Here is a 20,023-nt window from a genome sequence, read left to right as displayed (position 1 = left end):
TTCCTTCCCACCGGAACACGTTACTATTACAACCGAAAAGCTCATCCATATTCGATGTTTTTCACTTGTTTTATTTTATTGCATACTAAAGGATGTTTTTCGTGAATCGTTGCTACACAGCTAATGTGGGTGCCATTAAATTTACGATACATTTTCCCCATCCCTCGAACACGTACATACACACAGAGCACACGTATACACCGGTTGCGTCGCGTGTTTGTGGTGAAGTTATAGTTGAGAGTTCTTAAAAAAAAAACACTAAAACCAAAACAAATCATACACCTACACTAAATTTGAATATAAAACCAAAAACAGAAAGCGCCATTATGTGTGCCAGAAGCATCTCGCTGGCAGCACCTACCAAAGCGGCAATGAAAATTGCGACTGCTGTAAGCGACGGTTAACCTGTGAGGAGGACTCGCGAGCGGCTTATCGTAGCATTATTCAAATTGGGCTAATGGAAGGAACGACTATTGGCGCGCTACTGTTGGTCCTCCTCGGCAGGTTCGTCAGCATCCATCGCTACTGCCGCCGTTGGCGTAACGGGAGTTGTTGGTTGTTCGCTGCTCGCACCGGTTGCCGCAGCAGCAGCAGCAGCAGCCATCGTTGCTGCATGACTCGCGCGTTTCTCCTGCACCCAAGCGTCTATTTTGGCCTTTAGCTCATCGTTTCGCTTCACCTGTTCCATCGTGAGCGGTGATCGATTGAATGGATCGGACTGATCCGACAGCAGATGGCGCGCAATCGTCGAACGGTCAACGGTAATGCGCGAACTGGGCAGTATGACCGGATCGGCCATGAGCGACGACATGATCGGATCGAGAAACTCGTCCGGTGGATCAATCAGTGCTTCTTCGTCGATCTTTTGCTGCTTCTCGATACGCTGCACCTTCTGGGAGAATTCTTGCATCTCCCCAATCAACTGACCACCACCGATGCGTGCTAAAAGAGAACAGAAAACATCCCATTAATCTTACTATATCCGCAGGGAAGCAAAGAGAACTACTTACTGAGCACCTGCTCCGCGTACTCAAACAGCTGCGGGCTATAGCTCCGACCGTCCTGTGACACGGCGAGACAGAACGCATCACACTCGCACAGATTTACGTAGATTCGACAGATCTCCAGCACCGTCCGGGCCGGATCAAACTCAAACTCGCGCTTATCCTTCACCTTAAAGTTACCCTTCTTCGGTCCGGTCAGGTTCAGCAGGAAGTAGTTCAACATGGCCGCCACCCGATCCACCATCGACGAGTGGCAAAAGATCGACTTCGTCTCGGACGTTAGCAGCTGCAGAATGTTAATCGTATCGCGGCCGAGAATGTTGTCGAACCGTGCCAGCATGCCCAAATTGCGCAGATTAGCCACATTCTGTTGCCGTTCGTTCTGTGCCAACGATTCCCATTCGCCACCGTCCTGTGCACCCTGCATTTGACGGATCTGCTGCAAGTTGCTCAGCGATTCGTCCAGCAGAAAGATGGCATCGTTAATGAGCAGATTGATGAAGCGCAAAAAGATGGGCGGATCTTCCGCTTCGATGTTTTCGATCGCTTCCCGTTCCAGCGCACGGAAGCACTCCTTCTGTTCGTCGATCTTCCACAGGTAGTCCATGATGGCGTACATCGGTCGACGGTAGTTGAATTTCTGCTCGAACTGTACACTCTGCCCGGTCATCTCGATGCTAACGAACACGCGCAACAGGTTCGGAATGATCTCGAGTCGGTGCGGATGGTTGGTAAAGAGGGTCGCACTAAGGCTGAACCCGGCCGGTTCCGAATCCTTGGGCAGTAAGCTTTCGAGCCCTTCCGCCAATCGGGCCCGCAAATGGGGATTCCGGATACGTTCCGAGCTGCCCATAAATATCAGTATCATCGTGAAGATCGACGTTTGCGCATCCACATCCACCCGGAGCGATCGGCTGTCGAAGTGACGGGAAAACTGCAAATAACCGACAATGTTCTCGATGATGTACTCGGGAATGCACTTGAGCACGCGTGAAACGGACACACCGTTCAGGGGCAGCTTCACCGGTTGCTGTGTCTGGGGTGAAAAACCTTTCGCTCGATCGAGTGTATCGATGAGCGATGCGTCACGGGCACTCAGCTGTGTGAGCCAGATGGCGGATGCTTCGTAAAACTGCAACAGCAGCTCGTCCGTTTCCGGTTCCAGCAGCACATTCTGCAGACACAGGAATTGCTGCATCTGGGAGGATACCATCTGCATCAGATCGCTCGGTACGTCCGCACCGTTCTGTGCCATCATGTCGTAGTACATCGTCTGCAGCCGGTGCAGCTCACGGTTCATGCGGAAAAACTTCTCGATGCATACGCGGTACCCAAGGTCGATCGCTTTGTGCGTCATGAAGAAACACTCCGTCACGAAGTTGTACCGGTCTGCTTCGAGCCGTTGCTCCTTGTCATCTTCCAGCGGCAGGAGACAGGTTTCCTTCTCCGCATCGAGCATGTGCACTGCTTTGGTTTCCTTGTCCGCCTCCTTAACGGCACAGTAGGTCGGGTCCACGATCAGCACCTTCAGCTGGGGCTTGAGGAGTGGCTGGCAGAGATGCAGCAACACACCGGCCAGATTGATGCTGAACGAATCGGGCGATGTCGTTTGGTTGCCGAACATACCCATCCCGTGGTGGGTGTTCCAGATCTGACCGCGCGGTACATTCGCATGCAGACATCTGCCGATCCAGTCGAGCATCTTTGAGCGCACATCGCCCCCGAGCAGAAGGAAACTTTTCACGAACGCATGCATCCGGCCGAGGTGCAGTTTGGTGTAGTTCCACAGGTTCGACGACAGGCTGTCGACCGCGGAACGGTTCGTTGTGAGCGGATTCTCGTAGTACTCGTACGGTCCATTATGGTTGCGCGGCATGATCGATAGCGAAAGCAGCTGACCGAGTAGCGAGTCGGAGTATTTAATACCGTCCGAATCCGGCGGTGGCGTAGTGTAGCCGAGAAAAATGAGCGCCAACCGAGGGTTGTTCTTGTCGCTCGGAAACACCTGCAGGAACGGCATCACCCAGCGCTCGATCGTGATTAGTGAGGCAGCACGCAGCGCTTTCATGACGACCACAAAAATTGGCCCAAATATGCCCCGTATCACGACGAACCCGTCCGATTCCGTTTCCGAATCGGCAAAGATTTCGTTCACCGCTTCCGATACGAACCGTGCCGCGACGGTGTAATCGTCCGTGTCGGACTGTTTGAAAATGTCCAGCACCTGGTTCGATAGGTTCTGGCCCTCGTACAGTTCCGGTTGCTTGAGGGAGGTGCACACGTTGCGCAGTATGAGCGCTTTCATCTTTCGCTGGTTGTCCAACGCTACGCTATCGGTTGGTTCGACTGGTTTTTCATTGCGCTCGAAGCACCCGTACAGATACAGGATGGCTTTCGTTTCCGCGATCTGGGGCGTTTCGGCCGTCGTTATGTTGTTCGGTATCAGATACTCGGATGGATTGAACAGCATCAGCCGCTCGAACAGTGCCTGCTCCAGCACGTCCAGATCGAGCAGCCCGCTTTCAACACCTTGCGCCACGTCCTCCACGTACACCAGCTGTTTGTTTTTCTGCGGGTTCTTGTTCAGCGTGATCAGAAACACCTTCTCTATGTGGGCATTGGTTTTCTGCTCGAGCGGGTTTGGTTTGTGTGATGTATCCATCTTTTCTGCCATTGGACAAACCTTTTCGTCGGGGGCCAACTAACGAATTTCTTACTACCTGCGAAACTGCGAATGGACAAACAATGTAAAAACACACGATCAAAAGAACAAATCCTCCTTCCACCTTCCACCACAATAGGGATGTGTATACCGTGTGGAATAGAGTTGAGCAGGAAGTATGAACACACTGCTGTTCGGGCAGCACTACGTGGAATGCGTGGATACGATGGCTATGGTAGCTTTTGCCTTAATCCCACAGTTTGGTGCACATTTTCGGTCCTATTGGTTTTGTTTCCATTCATCCAAATTTCACGACGAGACGAATGAGTTGTAATTTTTCTCGTATTTTTCTTTGTCAATTAACAACTGTCAATTTCCACCAAATATCAACGACAGTATGTGTAGCGCGGGTTCGTCCATTGCAATGCTTTGACAGGTACAATTTGACAGTTCGTGCAAGCGATGAAAATGCAACGATCAAAGAATTTACAACTGGTGCATCTATCTAAAACAATGGAAATTTTAATGATTAGTTCGTAAAGAATGCTAATGAAACCGTAAGTTTTCCTATTCTTGTGCTTCGCATAATAATGGCCTAGTTTGCAAATGTATTGCGTTCGATGTTTTCATTCAATATGAAGCGCCATGTACACGGCTCACGCAAAGCAACGCAAATCTAGCAAATGTAGCACTCTCGCAAATGGACGGACAAAATTAATTAATATTGTTTTTTTTATTTAAACAAATGGGGAGTTTTGATTCTGGTTCATGAATCCAACAGATTGTTTTGAATCGCTACTCTAAAGACTTATAAAATTCTGAAGATCCATGGAATAGTTGTCTGCCTAAAAAAACAGTCACCGCATACAATTGCAGGCAGTATTTGTTTTATTGCATCAGTACAGAAATATCACAAATCCGAAACACACAAAAAATAGATGGGATAAGACACACAAATCAACTGGAAAGAATACTCAACATGAATAGAATTGTTCGTACATGGAAGAAATTGAGTAATTTTCAAATACATTATCACGGAAGTCTCTTTCATCTCTTTTTCTTCGCATCGTTTCTTGCTTTGTCCACAATTCCAGCAAGCAAACCGAACATCCGATAACAACATATTCTTGTCCGCCCTTGCTCTGGTAATTGTCCCACTGTGTTTAGGGTCAACCCAACCGATGGGCTCGCCAACCAGAATGATTCAAACTCAGTTTGCGACCGACCGTTGTGTATGGAGCATGCGTGTGCGCGAGAAGAGTCACGCTGGTGCCCGCTGCCGAAAGCTCGCGTACGCGTATGTTGTGTTTAGATTTATTCAATGAGTTGGAATGTTTTGAGCTTTACCCCGAATCCCGACATACAGGCGGTTCTGTTGATGCGCTAAACTGTGCGTCACAGATCACATGCCAAGTGAAAATAAAAAAATAATAAAACGGCTAACGTATGCTTTTCACGTTTAGGAAAAATCAGTGCACGAAGTTGTCGAAATATACGATCGATTCTGTGCTTTATTAGTACGAGAAGTGCGTGTACGCTTCGGCTCACCTTGCTCATCCGCGTTTAAACCGTCAAGGTTTCGCGAAAGGGAAAAAGACCGGTAAAGTGTCGAGTGGTTGAAAATTCGGCAGTGTCCTTCGTACGGTCGTGTGTACGTGTGTGTGTGTGTGTAATGTAAAGAAAAAAAAGAGTTTGTATGTGAAGAAAATCATCTCCATGTAATGCTTGAATGCCGGTTTTAGAAGCAGCAAGGTGGTAGGTAACCTTCTAAATCCGGAACGGTTCAACGCTTTTCGATTGTTGTTGAATCCGTGGCGAATGGTTTTTCTTGACCAAAACGGGAGAGAGAAAAACACAACAACAACAAACCATTACCGCCATCGTGACAGTGCTTTGCTTTTTAATTAATATAATTTTGCGCCTGGTAGCTGTAAGTGGTTGTGATTATATTTGTGTACATGGTCGTTTCTCTCGTCTAGCGAAAAGATGGTTTAATGATGAAATTCCTTGATTGTTTGTTACTTCCCAGTGCGTTGTTGTAAGAAGGTAAAATATTACCATTAAAGTTACTCACCGCTCAGCCAATGATCAACAGTGTGCGGTAATGTGGTGTGTTTATGAATCGAAAACGGAATAAACAACACAGAGCAACCGATCCGAACGGTCGATCGTCAGAATTGAAAAGGTAAGTTGTAAGACCGCATGACCGCTGCATCAATCATCAGCACTTGTAACCCAATCCGTGTTCTCGTTATCAGTTACATTAATCAGCTTGTTCAAATCTGCTCTAAAGTTCAGCTGATAGTGTGTTTCGGTTATGGTTTGTTTTGTCCCAGAAGCCCCAGAGACATCCAATGCGCAATCGAACCGAAATGGCAATTAAATGGGGAAGATTTGCCACCAAACCAGCGGAATGTTGTCCGGTCCAGTACACACAAAAAAAAGGGAATTTTATTTTAGACGCACTTTTTTACTACCGGTAATCATGATTCATCAAAGAAATCGCAAATGATCCAACGTTTTGTGCTGGAAAAGGGGTTTGATAATGTGTTGTGTGATTTTTTTTTGTGAAGAGCAAAGGAAAACATTCGAACGGTTTGTACGTAAAGGAGCAGATTCCTCTCAACCATAAAAAAAAATCAAAAATTGATCACTTTCAACCGTAAGAAACACAAACCCTTTCCCTGCCTTTGTCCCACAAGAAAGAAAAACAAAGAACCCAAAACAACTCCTTACATCCGGGTTCGAGTTTTGGGCTACTTTGTCCCTTGGTCTCTTTCGCCGTTTAACTCCTACAACCTAGTTTTGTTTTTGGCTTCCTTTTTAAACGCACCGTCCGTTGACGACACCTTGCGGTGTAGCATTTTCCAATTCTATCCCCGGTATTTTTTTTGTCTTCCTTTTCCCAAACCTTTCTTTCGCCTTGCCCGTGCCACCTCCAAAACTGGCAACCAGAGTCATGCTCGGATTTTTGACATGAAAGCCGTCCTCGGGGGTTTGCTGCGGGACGGCGCAAACGTGTGTGTGTGTGTGTGTGTGTGTGTGTGTGGGATACAGAAGCGACGAACACACATGTCCCGGCCGCAGCTTCATTGCCGAGATGAAGCTTAACCGTCCCATATGGGAAGGTTCTGTTCCGTCTCTCTATCGTTTTTCTATTATCCTCTGCTTCTCAGGGCCCAGAGGATCATCACCACCAACGCTTCTTGGTCTGTTGGTGCATTTATGTCGAAATGGGTTCTGGTTCTCTACCAAATCCGTATCGGAATAATAACCAGCGGGCTGGGTATTACTAACACCTCCCGGCAACTTCCTATGTGTAGGAGAAGAAACGAACAGCGAAAGGATTCCGTTTGTTGTTGTTTTTTTTTATCTGCTCCTCTCTTTCGAACTCAATCCTTTTCCACGTGCTACGGACCATTTGGGTAGGTTTGTTTTTCATATTAGCAAACGGCACCCACCCAAAAGTCCACCCCGTCCAGAATCCTTGTTTCGTCCTGATCGACATCGGTAAGCTTGGATGGGCGTCAGGGCTCGGGGCGGCCAAGAACCAGAGTCACCAAATACCCCCGGGCCCAAAATGTTGCTCCCATTACGTTCGTTGATGTCTAATCTAATTCGACGTTTTACTGCTTCGCTGGTTTGGTGCAGAGATTTTCGCAAAACAGAACAAAAAAACTCCAACTCCTTCCTGTGGAACAGGAACTGAACGCGATACCAGCTCGAAATCCCTCCCCATACACACAACGCATTGTAGGGCTTCTTCTAGCATACGTTTTGCTGACCTTGAGCCACAGCAAACCGAGAGGGCGACAAACCAAACCGGACCGCTTAAGACGGTGCTCCTCCACACGCGTTGTTTTTCGGGGTGGTGGGAGGCGTACATGAAAGCTCACTTCATCTCGGGCATCAGCATCATCCGGTGGCAAGATATGCTGGGAGGGAATAAGGCGAATGTAAAGGTCCCGGCTAGAGGTTCCATCAAACGGCACACGGGACAAGTTTTCAAGTGATCGACGACGGAACAACAAGGTGTTTGGAAAGGTTTTTTTTTTTGTTGGGATTTTTTGTTCCCTCTTGCGCACCACGAACTCTCGAGTATCATCTAATCCATCATGGCGTGCGTCGGCGTTGTGGTATAGGTCAATCGAGAGGGTATTTGTTTTCGACGTGGTGCTTTTTTTTGCTCCCTCCCCCCCAGAGATTTGGCATGATCCTAGCGTTCTAGGTATGTTCTAGGCGTTGCAAATTGTTTGCGGTACAAAATGTTTGCTATTTTTGTGGCATGGCTAAAGCAACAACAAGCAAACATACCACAATGGGTTTCAATTTGTTACCAATGCAAACAGTTACCGATGAATAATTCGCTTACTGTTGATGTTTAAAATTTTAAAATCATTTTGATGAAAAGAATCGATATTTGAGATCGCTATCGAAAATGGCATAGAAATGAACTTCCAGTTCAAGGCATCGAGAGTCTCAAAAACCACCAAAACCCATGAACTATGTTCTATGGCGAATATTTGAATGGCAATCTCGCAAATTTAAATATAGAAATGGAGCAAATTTAATGTAGAAAAAGGATTAATTATTACTTTTTTCTTTTAACAAACTCAAGGTACTTCGAGGATTCTTCTTTTTTATCGGCACAACAACCTCCAGAGGGCTAGGGTTGTCATATCTGGCGTTTTTTTTTATATTATTTGCTCGTACCCGAATAGTCTGTCCTGCGCCTGGATGAGGTTTTGGACCGGTCCTGTCGTGTGAAGACCCCCTGCCATTACCAATACACCACCGGACTGCCCCGGGCCATTCTCAATCCACTTCGAGGCTCAATTAGAACTACTATTAACCACATAGCTGATTTTGTTGGATTACACCAAATACTGAGACTTTTACGAATCCATTTCACTGTTTGTTAGCCATATTAAATTAAGCAACTTCTAACACTTATCAATGTGCTGGTAGAGAACGACACCGAACAGTGATGTACTAAAAAGGGGATTTTCAATTTTCGGAGAAACATATTTCAAGGTGAAAATGCGATGTAAAAATGGAGTTTTCAAGGGTAAATTTGGGCTTTTTTTTGTTCTTAGTATGATTTCACTTCCAGGGGTATGATATGGTAACAGAAAATACATGGCGATGGTAGTGGCGCCGGTTTCACAGGACAGGATATGTATAAAATCCCAACTGGACCAATCCCTGGTACCCAACACGGGTCCAGCTACATGTAAATAAAGTCATAAAGTCAATGAAAGCCAGAAGTGACAGTCCTAGCATTCTTTAGGTTATTTTTTATTTTTTTATATTTTTCGTTAGAACGGCCTGGCCGTATCGACTTATTTTACCACGTAGCCGGATAGTCAGTCCTTGCTACGGGGGATTGGCCCGGATGGGATTTTGGTCAGGTCCGTTCGTGTGAAGACCGGCGCCGCTACCATCATGCCACCGGGCCGCCCCCTTCTTTAGGTTATAGTGGCTATAAAATAGTAGAAATTCTAAAGATACTCCTTCGGAGAAGCTGCTATGTACATTGTGGTCTACTATTCAACGGGAGAATTAATATAAATTTAAAACAACCTCCAAACTAATGTATAGACAATGATAGAATTATTATATATTATGTGTTGAGGTGATAATATAAAGTCTTTATCATCTTTGCCTCTCAATTTCGGAGATTTTGATCTCTCAGTTGCTACTGCTGCTTGACGCTTTTATTACTCGTGGCAGGATATTCAGTCTACGTCGGAACGATCCGTGTGGAATCTGATACTAGCTGTGATGTTTGTGAAGTTGACACCGGTGCCGCAAAACCTCCGAAGTCATAACTCTGTAAACATTCATAGTATGATAAAAAATTACATCAAAACAGCCCACAGCTTGGTAATAGTGCAGCGGTTAGTTTATTCCAAAATTTTATCATTGAATGAATCTTGTAATTTATTTTTTAAATGATATTTTATTGTATTTAAGTTGCTAAATACCCATTTTAGTGACTAAAAATAAATTGATATAAAAGTGATGTAAGTACTGCTTAAATAGGAATTATCCTAAAAGTACATCACTGATTGCAAATGATCGCTTAACAAAGATACAGTAGAACTGTTATGTATCTCCCTTTGCATGGGTCTTTGACGATTTTCTCCAAAATACATAAATAAAAACTTCTTTATTATTAAACATCTTTAATTTTTATTTATACAACTTTATTTTTTTACCAAACATTTATTGGAACATATTGAATTTAAACATTTGTATGCTATATGTTTAGTTTTCTATTTTTTTCTCACAAACAAAACGATGATGTCACCCTTGCAAATCAGAAGCTACCGTGCGGTTCCTTACTTACCTTCGAGAACCTTATTTACCCTTACCCTTTTGGCCGTTGGTGATCAATTTGTTTGCCTACTAGCTTTGCCGAACATCGCAAATAAATGTGACACGGTGTACGCTAATCGTTGAACTGTTTGGATTTGTGATACATCAAACACCCTGTGCTGCATGCCCTCCCGGAGCACGCTTCAGTTAAGCCAAGGTTTTAGTCATAGTTGTACGCGGATTGGTGGAAAAACAGCAGCAAATCGGGCGATTTTAAAAGGGCAATCTGTTTTGTGGTTTGTTTCTGACGCATGCAAAGCACGCAAATCGGCCAAAACCCGTCCGTGGCCCTTCGATCGCGGGAAGAGTAAAGCATCGAAAGCAAATGGCTCGATAAAAGAGGGTTATCATTTATTACTGTTCGGTTTGGCGAGGCGACCCGCTTGCGTTGATACTGACCCCCAACGCGATGGGGCCGAAGAAGACAACGGGCAGCACTTCAAAGCTTGTGGAGGATAGTTTTGCCTAGCATTAGTTTCGCTATCGCTAGCATTTGGGAGTTTTTTTTAATTAAGTGCGCCACCACAACAGATCGAGCAGAGAGTTTTGCTGTCCCGGTCCAGCATGCCGCCTCCCTTCCCAAGCGTTAAATCAATCGTTGACAGGCTGTAAAATTGACAGGCTGTATTTCCTAATTTAATTATGATGTAGCTGGTTGTACTGGCTTTGTTTTCGATTTCTAACTTGCCCACCCCGAACAGCACCATATGACATCTGTAAATGATTTTCCATCATTAAAAGTTGGCCTCGGGCGGATTCGGAATGTTTGGGTAATTTCTTTATATCCACGAAAGGGAAATAGTTCTCCCGAAAAAAAAATAAAGAACAGCAGCACCGCATACCCCAATGCGTAACCAGCAATGGCTGATGAAATATTGGCATTCGAAATAACAACGGGGAGAGAGGGAAAAAAACGGAAGACGCAATCGGACGTCCCTACGAGAAGAACCAAGGCGCCCTTTTTGTTCGATCGCAACCCGAAGCTGCTGCAACATCAACTGACCGAGGGGAGGAGGGTGAAGAGGGGAGCGGTTTGGGGGTTTATTTTTATAAATAAATTACAAAAATGTGCGTCTGTTTTCCAGCAGCTCCAGCTGGTGCGCGAGCGCGGGGAGACGGTTTGGCCCTTGGCTTTCAACAGCGCATTTGGCTGCTGCTAGATTTTCGCTCCATCTCGCTCGCCTATTCGATCCAGCAGGAGTCGTGGATTCCGTTTTTCGTTTGGCACGGAATGGAACCTGCACCGATGTGGCGCAATAAACGGATTGCGCCGTAGAACCCTCGTCTTCACGCGGAATGACATTGAGCCGCATCCCGGTATGGGACGTTTCGGACGCGCCTGATTTTGGTGCCGGTTTGGTTCCTCATTTCGCCATCAGCGGGCGTCGGATCGGAATCGGAAATCAAATTGTGGTAAATGCAATCAGCTGGAGGTTCTCGATACGATACCAAGGCCAATCGTCATCATAACGATGTCAATCGTTTGTCGCAAATTAGTACCGGGGGCAGCCGGATCGATGAGCTCAGCAGCCGAGCTCGACATTCCTTGGGTGGCCACTGCGAGATTCTCTAGCTGCTGTGTGGCTGTGTGAACGTGCAAAGGTTGGGGAATCGCCGATGGAAGTGTGTGGGGCCAGCTGTAGTAAACACTCAACTGCATACGATCGTGCACTTCTTACGTAAGGCCGTGTGACGCTCCGAATGGGTTCCACGGGGTAGTAGCAATTTGCACACAGCGTTGCTAACGTGCTGATGCAACTGCTTCCACCATTCGTCATCGCACCGAGCTCCAACCGGTGGGGCGAGGAATAATTGGCACCGCCCGATAGGTATGAATGGGACAGATAATTAGAATAATGTTTGATGCCGTGCACTGATTGCTGGTAGCTGATTCGACAGCAACTCCGAAAAAAAAGCAAAAGTTGAGCTAAAAACGTCACTCGAGTAGCGTCCGGAACATCCGGCGATGACAAGCTGCAGCACGTCCTCCACACCGTGTCATCACGGTGACCTTTACCTTGAAAGTGGTTCCGATGGCATACGAATGGCAAGAAATAAACCGGGCAGCATCCGGATTGGATTCGAGGTACAACTTTATTCACTTGGAAAAGGGGCCCTTCCTCAGGATGGGCACAGTAATCCCGGCAACTGTTGATTGTTGATGGCACGCACGTTGCATCGATCTGAGCGAGGGTGGATAAAGGATCAAGGTCTTCCACTGTTTAAATATCTCTCCCTATGCTTCGCTCTCATCGGGGCATGCAATGCCCGTATGGTGTGGTGTAAAAGTCATCAACATCAGCGATGCAACGGGGGGGCGAAAAAAAAAGTTACCGAACCGTAACGAACCTGAAACAGATGGTGTACAACCGTGTCCCGTATCAATCGGCGCTGTTCCTCAAGGGTCGCTCCCTGTTTTTTTTTTTCTTTTCTTTGGGTGAGAGAGATTGACTGAGAGGCATAAAAACAAACCAAAAAACCATTCGCCTGGAATGCATCCGGATGTGAACTATTAGTTTGTGGACGGGTTCGTGATGTCGAACGAGCTCAAATTACCGATTGGAAAAAAACGGCATCGGCCAACCAAGCAAAAGCACCGGAAATGTGAAGGAGCTTACGCCTTTTCCTTTGTGATTAAAAGACAACATAACAGTGCAAGGATCGTTCGGTGTTTTTATGCTTATTTTTAAACCTTTTACGCTTTATTTTCAGCCGTTTGCTTCATTTGTTTTGCACGTTTCATTAACACTACGTTGGATTTTTAGTAAGTTAAACCATTTGGTCGAGTACACCCGGGATAAGGTGATCTTTCTCTGTTTGTAGAAGGAAATGTCTTCAAGCGAAAGTGAATTGCATCTTAGATTAAGGTACCTTTTGTTATACGCAATACGACCTGGCCCGTTCTTTTTGAGTAAAAAAAAAGTCAAACCATTCATAATACTACCATTGCAATATAACTCCCACCCCGAAGTTGGACGCGATCCGTTCCCTAATTGAAATGCATACGGAAATGGTAAAAACACATGCTTTTAAGTGATATGGTGATCTTTATTGCCACCATAAAGCGCAAACAGGTCTTCGTGTGAGTGGCTCTGTGAACTGGTGTATGTGTGTGTGTGTGTTTTTTTTATGAACTACTCGGTCTCTCGGTTTAGTTTCTCGGGACCTGCTGGGAAGGGATTTTCCCATAAAAACACGAGAACGGTTTGACTCTATTACGAAGTCATTGCAGTTGAGCCCATCACCGTTTGTTGGGCAGCTATGTGTTACGCAGAAGGTTTTGGGTCGAATCCCTCCGAGAAGATGACTTAATATTGTGTCACACGATAATAAAGATGTGTAGTGCGGATTTTTCTGTACTTTGCCGCTTTGATGTGCCGTGTGTGGTCGGTTTCTTCACGTTATATTAGTGAGATGAATGTCGTTCGAGTGCCTATTTTTCAATCACTTTTTTATCTCTCTCTCTCACTCATACTCACATCGGTGGCCCCGGTGGTGTAATTGAATAATAATTCATAACAATGACTAACCCGTCCACGATAAGCCACGTGACCGGGCACCATATAAATCACCCGTTTGGTCAACTTTTCCACCTTATTAAGGTCATAATTTACGATCCGCATTAAACGCGTATCAGCACCGAACGCTGCCATTTATGTGGCCACCGGTCGCCGGTTCATCACCAGCGACAGGAACACTCGGAGTCCTCCGCCGGGCGCTTGTTGGCGTGCGTCGTTGCTCAAGAAATTCAAATTACCCCGTTCAGCGGCCGGTATGTGTCGTTTGAATTGGGTGGAGAAATTGAGAGCATCCGCCAAAAACGAAAAGGGGGTTTTATGGAGGTGAAAGATGAAGGGTACAGCCAACGGAACATTGCACATACACACACACCAACCCCAACATGGTACGAAAGCCAAGGGGGGAGTCGTTTACCACGGGAAAGCTCGTGATTTGGGACCCACGGAAATGTCATCTCCGTCAATGGGGCAATGGCGCACCGGAATGTGCGCTGCGGAATGTATGGCCATAAAAATGGCGACAAAAAAGGCGTACACGAAGACGGGTCTCATTTGGATTGGGAAAAGTAAATGGAATAAAAAAAAAAACTGTATGTGACCTAGGTGAAGAAGGTAGTACGGAACAGAAACTCACGCTCACCTCAACACACACCCCCTTTGCTCACCCTTAACGCGTGAGTTGGTCCCTTTTTTTGGGGGGAAGGGGGAGTGACTCACCCCTAACCACCCGAGCTCCACTTCTTACCACTCTTCCCACCACTTTATTCGTGTACCAGCATCGACATCCATCGTGCAACCTAATAAAATTATGTTAATGATACCTCAGGCGAACCGTTTTTTTTTATTATTATTTCGGTGCGACACTATTTTCTCCCGTTTGTGCGCTCGTGTGTGTATGTGTGTGTACGAGATGTATATATGCTTTCGGTTAAGGCCTTCTCAGGGGGGCTTGAGTTGTAGGAGCTTGAAGTTTAGTTAAGGTGGTTCGTACGGGTACCACTTTCGGGTTATTTTCTGGTTTAGTGTTTTGTTTGAGCAACTGCATAAATTTTCCCAAAACACCGTTTTTTAGGGCGTGATCGAGAACCTTTTTTTTTTCTTTAGATTGTTTATATAAGGGACTCCCAAATGGTAGGGAGTGTTATGCAAAATATGTTGTTGTGTTTTTTTTTTGGAGCATCAGCTTTTTTTTACCAAAAGTTCGTAGTTCTTCAGTTCGTGACTTCATACTTCCGATGGACACACATTCGCACGATCATGGAAAAAGGGTTTCTGTTGGTCTGTTTTGTTGTTACTCTACGTCCACCAATAATCAATCGATCAATCGAAAGTAGACAAAACTGCCACAGACACAAGAAAAAAAATCACTGGCTCTATTGAGTAAAAGCACCGCTTTATGCTTTCGGGGCAACTATTTTGATTTCAATCCATCACGATCAATCATTTCACGAACTGTCGAACGTTCTTTTGCGAAGCGAAGAAGAGCGAATTATGCGAAAAGCTTTTCAAACGCTTCGCTGGCTCGATCTCCGCTGGGGTCGCTTCGGAAGTCCAACAAAAAAAAAAGAGGCGCCAAATGTGAAAATGAAAACCACAAAATAGCCCCTTGCAGAGCAGACTGGTTGAAAATTGTTTGCAAATTAATTCCAATTTAATTAGCATACATCATGCGGGTTGTGTGCGGTGCGGCATGCCGGGTGACGCAGCAAGGTGCCCACTTTTGCGCATGATCGCATTGCTGATCAACACTTGTCGCTGTGGCCGTCCTTTGAAATGGTTGATTTTGATGGTTTTGACCTAGAAAGGGCATGTCTGTGGTTTTTTGTTGCTGTCTGCACTAACCTTGTGACACTCGGCGGGAACCAATGACTGTGCAACCGTGCCGGCGGTCACGCCGGTGGTAAATGAATCCAGTATCAACCAGGAACCGAAAATCGAAGTCCAAAAATAGTGTGCGTGTGTGTGCGCGCGCGCGCCCATTCAAGTATCGATTACTGGCGATTAATGCGAATCAAATTAATTTTCCGGTTCCGGTCTGACGCGATACCGCCGGTCCGAATGGCGCTCGAATGAAATACAATCGTTTAAGGTTATTATTTGTTGCCGGTTTTGTTTGGTGCGAGTTGGGCGGTTTTGAAATGTATCCACACAGATCTTTCCCAGGACGCAACGCGCGCCGAAGGTAAACGACCGACTCACCTCCGAAATGCGCCCCCTTCAGATAAAGATCACCTTCTCGGTCATGTCAGCAGGGAGCAGGGGGTTGAGATTAGTTCGTACTTCACGCATTTTCGATTTGCCAACTCCAAAAATGGGAAGTCGGCGAAAGGGTTTCCCAATAATCCAATTTGCCTCCAAATACCGTACCAGTCTCCCACGATCCTTCCCGGTTTATCAGCACGTGATCGTGATCGCGTATGCAAATACGCAAAAAAAAACCCCACACTCTTCAGCGTACGTTGATTCGCTTTTCAAGATGCTGTTACGATCGAGCATATGTTATGCTGCTGCTGGATTTCATTCGTCCCGTAAAAGGTCAATCTGTACGGTTGTTGTGGGTCCTTTGAATTTTTGCCGCCCCTTTTCGTCAGCTGTCGAAAGCTGAAACATTGTCATTAGTGTGGTTTCATGCTGCGTGCGTGCGGAGCGGTCTGCCCGGTTTGTGTTTCGCTAGGGCGGACTGTGCTTTGTGCGCCAGCGTGCGATTATCTTTCTCTTGCTGCGAATCGAAAATTGGACGGTTGATCGGATGGTGCACGTGTTGGCACATTGTGCTTCTAAGCTCCCTTCCGCTCGGGTTCGGGTTGGCGATGAAGCGAAGTATCAAATATCGGTATCACTTTCTTTTTGTGTCGGTTGATGTGTTTTTTTTGTTGTTGTTTTGTTTCTATTTTGGGATGTAACAATTTGTCGGACAAGATGGTCGCAGGCGGGTAGGAAGGTTGCGTTTCGATGGCTAGTCAAAGGATGCTGATAGCTGTTGTGTTGTTTTGATGTCCATTTTGTGGAACGATTGATCGACAAAATCGATAAACATTGGTAAACACGCAAACGGCTATTGAATATCCATGTGGTTGTGTTTTGAGCAGAATGAAAGATAAATTTAAGCTTTGTTCATTTTATCGATAGTTCTTTAATGACCAAATGCATCTTGAAAACACAACTCGCATGTATGTGACTGTTTCCAGTAGGAAACGCTTCTTTCACAACATCTTTAACGTTGATTAATATGTTTTTAGATTATTTAAGTTAAAGAATTCTAGAAATTTAAATTCAATTATTCGTTCATACCTTATGAATAAATGACTAGAGGACAGGGTCCATATCTCTTAGGAGTCAGAAGGAGGAGGAAGTTCTAGAACTATAAAGTTTATATATAGTTACTGCTTTGACCATCCAGGCATAATGTAGGGTTAGCAAAGTAGTAAATGCCGGTGCAAGATAACACAACAATACATACACCTTCTGGATTTGAATTTCCAAAGTCAATGTCTCCCATACTCAAGGGTAGGTTGATTACGTTACGAATGATTCATGTAAAATATCGCTAAACCTTAGAAGTTTTTTATTATTATTTTTGAATTAAAAGTATTATAAAGTAAAACGCTGCTGATTTATAATTTATAACGTAGGAGACGAGTTGTTATCAGATGTTTGTAGAAGTTCGTCTTTGCTGCAAAGCTCAGATGATCCTCAGTGTATTAAACGATAAACCGAGGCACATGTTCATGATACCGATCAGGTTGTATTAGTGTCTCAATTGTGCAAGTACAATGAAGTAGAAAGCCTCATAAACTGATTCTATGCTGATTCAACCAATATGGCAATGGACTGATCACCTCATGAGAATGAAACCGAACGACCCAGACAGTAGTTATTGGCGTCTCTGGTGAATGTCCCAGTTAATGTGCACGTAGAAAAGTTCTTTAGTTTTAGCTTGAAAAAAGAGAAAAGTTGAGTGTCGCTTAAAATAATCCCTGGTCTATTATTTCTAGCTTGGTTTTCTATGCAAAGAACTAGCACATCTTGCTATTCATCACGGCACTCATTAATAAAAATGCCAAAATACGAACCACAAACCACCATTTATTCGTTATGCGCACTCTCTTTGTGCTAAACGTTCCATTAACCGAAACGATGCTTTATGCTCACAAAACAATGCCAAACTTTGGGCACAAATATGTGTCGTATCCGCGTTTTTCACTACCATTCTGCCGGTACAATACCACATTTAAGTATTTTTTTGGGGCTTTTCATTGTTACGAATCGAGAACGAGTACAACGAACCGAACCGCTGTGGTACACCTATTTTTTGTCCAGCCCAGGAAGAAGAATGTGCCACCAGCCCAGGCAAGGCGAGACCGGAAATTAATCCTTCCTATCTGGCGCTGGTTTGGTTCGGTGTGCAATCATGCACACACGCTGCACCAGTCGACGGAGGTTCGTCCGTATTTCTGGTTGGGGCTTTTGCTTTGACGCTGAAATAAAAGTTACTACCCAGCAGACCGGAAGGATGGTGTTGTGTCTGGAGATTTGTTTCGATGTGGTCGTGATTATTGTTCCGGGGCTTTACAATCTCCGTAGACCATACCGGCCGCGGTAGGCATGGGTAAGCTTTCATTAAAGCTTAATCTAGCTTTTTGATTATGATTTGTTTCTGCAACGTTTGTTTGCCTTTGGAATTGGCACGAAGCGAACACCATCTGGGTAGGGTATCTGGGATGGGGGGAAGTAGAAAGAAACAAGTGGATGGCAATTAATTGCAAGATATGTTTCCTCTTCCACCAGATGAAAGCAATAGACGCAACTTTATCATTACTATGTTGTGTGCCTATGACTCACGGTGGATGCACTCGACATGTGCAGCAAATCGTTGGCAGCCTTTGCACGCCCTTTTGCTGGTCGACATGTTAAAACAGTGGAAATAATAATACGATACACCCGTACAGAACGGCCAGGACATGCCACTGACCTTGCAGAGAGCGCAGCCATGCCACTCAACGAGATCGAAAAACGCAACTCCCTCCAAAATACGTCAAAAAGCTGGGGTGAAAACGAAAATAATGTAAAAAAAAAACATGGTAAGAAGTAAAATATGCTACAGCAAAGTGAACTTTATGGCTAAAATATGCTATATCTGTTCGCGACCTTTTCTCCATCCGGGTGATGGGGTTGGGCAGCAAGTTCGGGCGCAACATCGGGCGCAACATTTGTGTTCTCATAACAAATGACTTCTTCGTGATGAGCCCGTATAATAATGCGTGGTGTGTTTGGTATGGTTTTGGTTTGCCTCCCTGTCCAATGTTCGTATCCCTCGCGTTGCTGTGTCCTGCTGAAGCCGCAATGCAAGGAAGGGCATCGAAGATCATCCGTCCGGGCACGTTCATTATCAATTATTTTACCTTTTTCCGACTCACGCGTCTCTTTGCAGTCACCTTTCATACTTTCGGGTTCTCTGGCAGTCCTTGTGCGTTCTGCGTCTTCTTGAGACACGAACAGGGTGCCGTTGGGTAGTGGTTCTTTTTTCCTCTTCACACTACGTCCGAAATCGTGCTACAAAGTCAGTGCGTACAGTGATGCATGTTCCACATACCACACACCAACACATCGCTCGCCTGGCCCACAGTGCCCCTCGACGCTAGAGATGCAAAAAGGTTCGCCCAAACGCACGCAATCGTTCAAATCTCCCAATAAAAAAAACACACACGGGGTACGCAACGCCCATAAAATTGATGTCCAGCAGTTATCGTGAAATGAACAATCGTTAAAAGGCGTATGATAAATGGAGAAGTGTGACTATTAAGCAGCGGCAATCGCCCGCACCACTGGAAGCGTATCGAATTCCCAAACAAATGCTAGATTTTTGATCGTATTCAGAAGATCCTTACCGTGCCGTAGTAGCGCGGTAGCCGAACCCGGGTTGCTCCTTGGTCAACCACCAGTTGGGAGGGGGGGAGGGGTTGATCCAAGCGACGGACCGTCTGCTGATTGTGTCAATCAAAATTAAGCGATGAAACACAAGTAACCGGAGTGTCGGTGTTGCGAGACAGTAAATTAATTTTATCCCTTTTGCTTTCCTTGCGACCCCGAAAAACAACGGTATGGCAAGACGGCTTGAGTTTTGAGCCGCGGAGTTACAACAATGTTTCCCCGGTTGTTCTTGCCGTGTAGCTTTGGGGCTTTGTGTAATTTGTGTTCGTTTTCCTTCCCGATCACCACGGGGCGATATTTGATCTCCCGCATCATTCTCCCGGGTGCACGCTGATTGGTGCGTGATTAATTCTGGGAAGTGGCCCTTTCTTCCCGACATTCGGTGGTTATGTTTGGTGTCGTGCGGTTTCTTCAAGAAAACAATTAATAAATGTTTGGCTTGTGTGAGTTGAGCAACGTGAGCAAACGTTGTCGATCCCTTTGGGGTTACAAGATGTGGAAATGCAGTGTTGCTTTCATGTCACTAA

General features: G+C 45.5%; 1 protein-coding gene across 1 annotated transcript; it reads right to left on the bottom strand.

Moving 5' to 3' along the window:
- Nucleotides 1-481: 481 nt before the first annotated feature.
- On the bottom strand, nucleotides 482-3,678 carry LOC128717455 (ubiquitin conjugation factor E4 A). Its single transcript, XM_053811443.1, has 2 exons — nucleotides 1,011-3,678; nucleotides 482-942 (listed from the first exon to the last, which is right to left on the bottom strand). Exons 1-2 carry the CDS (start codon nucleotides 3,676-3,678, stop codon nucleotides 482-484), a joined length of 3,129 nt encoding a protein of 1,042 aa, XP_053667418.1.
- Nucleotides 3,679-20,023: the final 16,345 nt, after the last annotated feature.

Source organism: Anopheles marshallii, chromosome 2 (genome assembly GCF_943734725.1).
Source record: "Anopheles marshallii chromosome 2, idAnoMarsDA_429_01, whole genome shotgun sequence".
Taxonomy (NCBI): domain Eukaryota; kingdom Metazoa; phylum Arthropoda; class Insecta; order Diptera; family Culicidae; genus Anopheles; species Anopheles marshallii.
Note: the sequence above shows the minus strand (reverse complement) of the source record. Positions and strands in the feature narration are given on the sequence as shown.

What these genes read in the sequence shown, in the direction of transcription:
- LOC128717455 (XM_053811443.1), bottom strand. Translation starts at nt 3,678, where the DNA reads ATGGCAGAAAAGATGGATACATCACACAAACCAAACCCGCTCGAGCAG. An exon ending in GTACGCGGAGCAGGTGCTCA is followed by an intron (nt 943 to 1,010) that starts GTAAGTAGTTCT and finishes GTTCTCTTTTAG; the next exon opens with CACGCATCGGTGGTGGTCAG.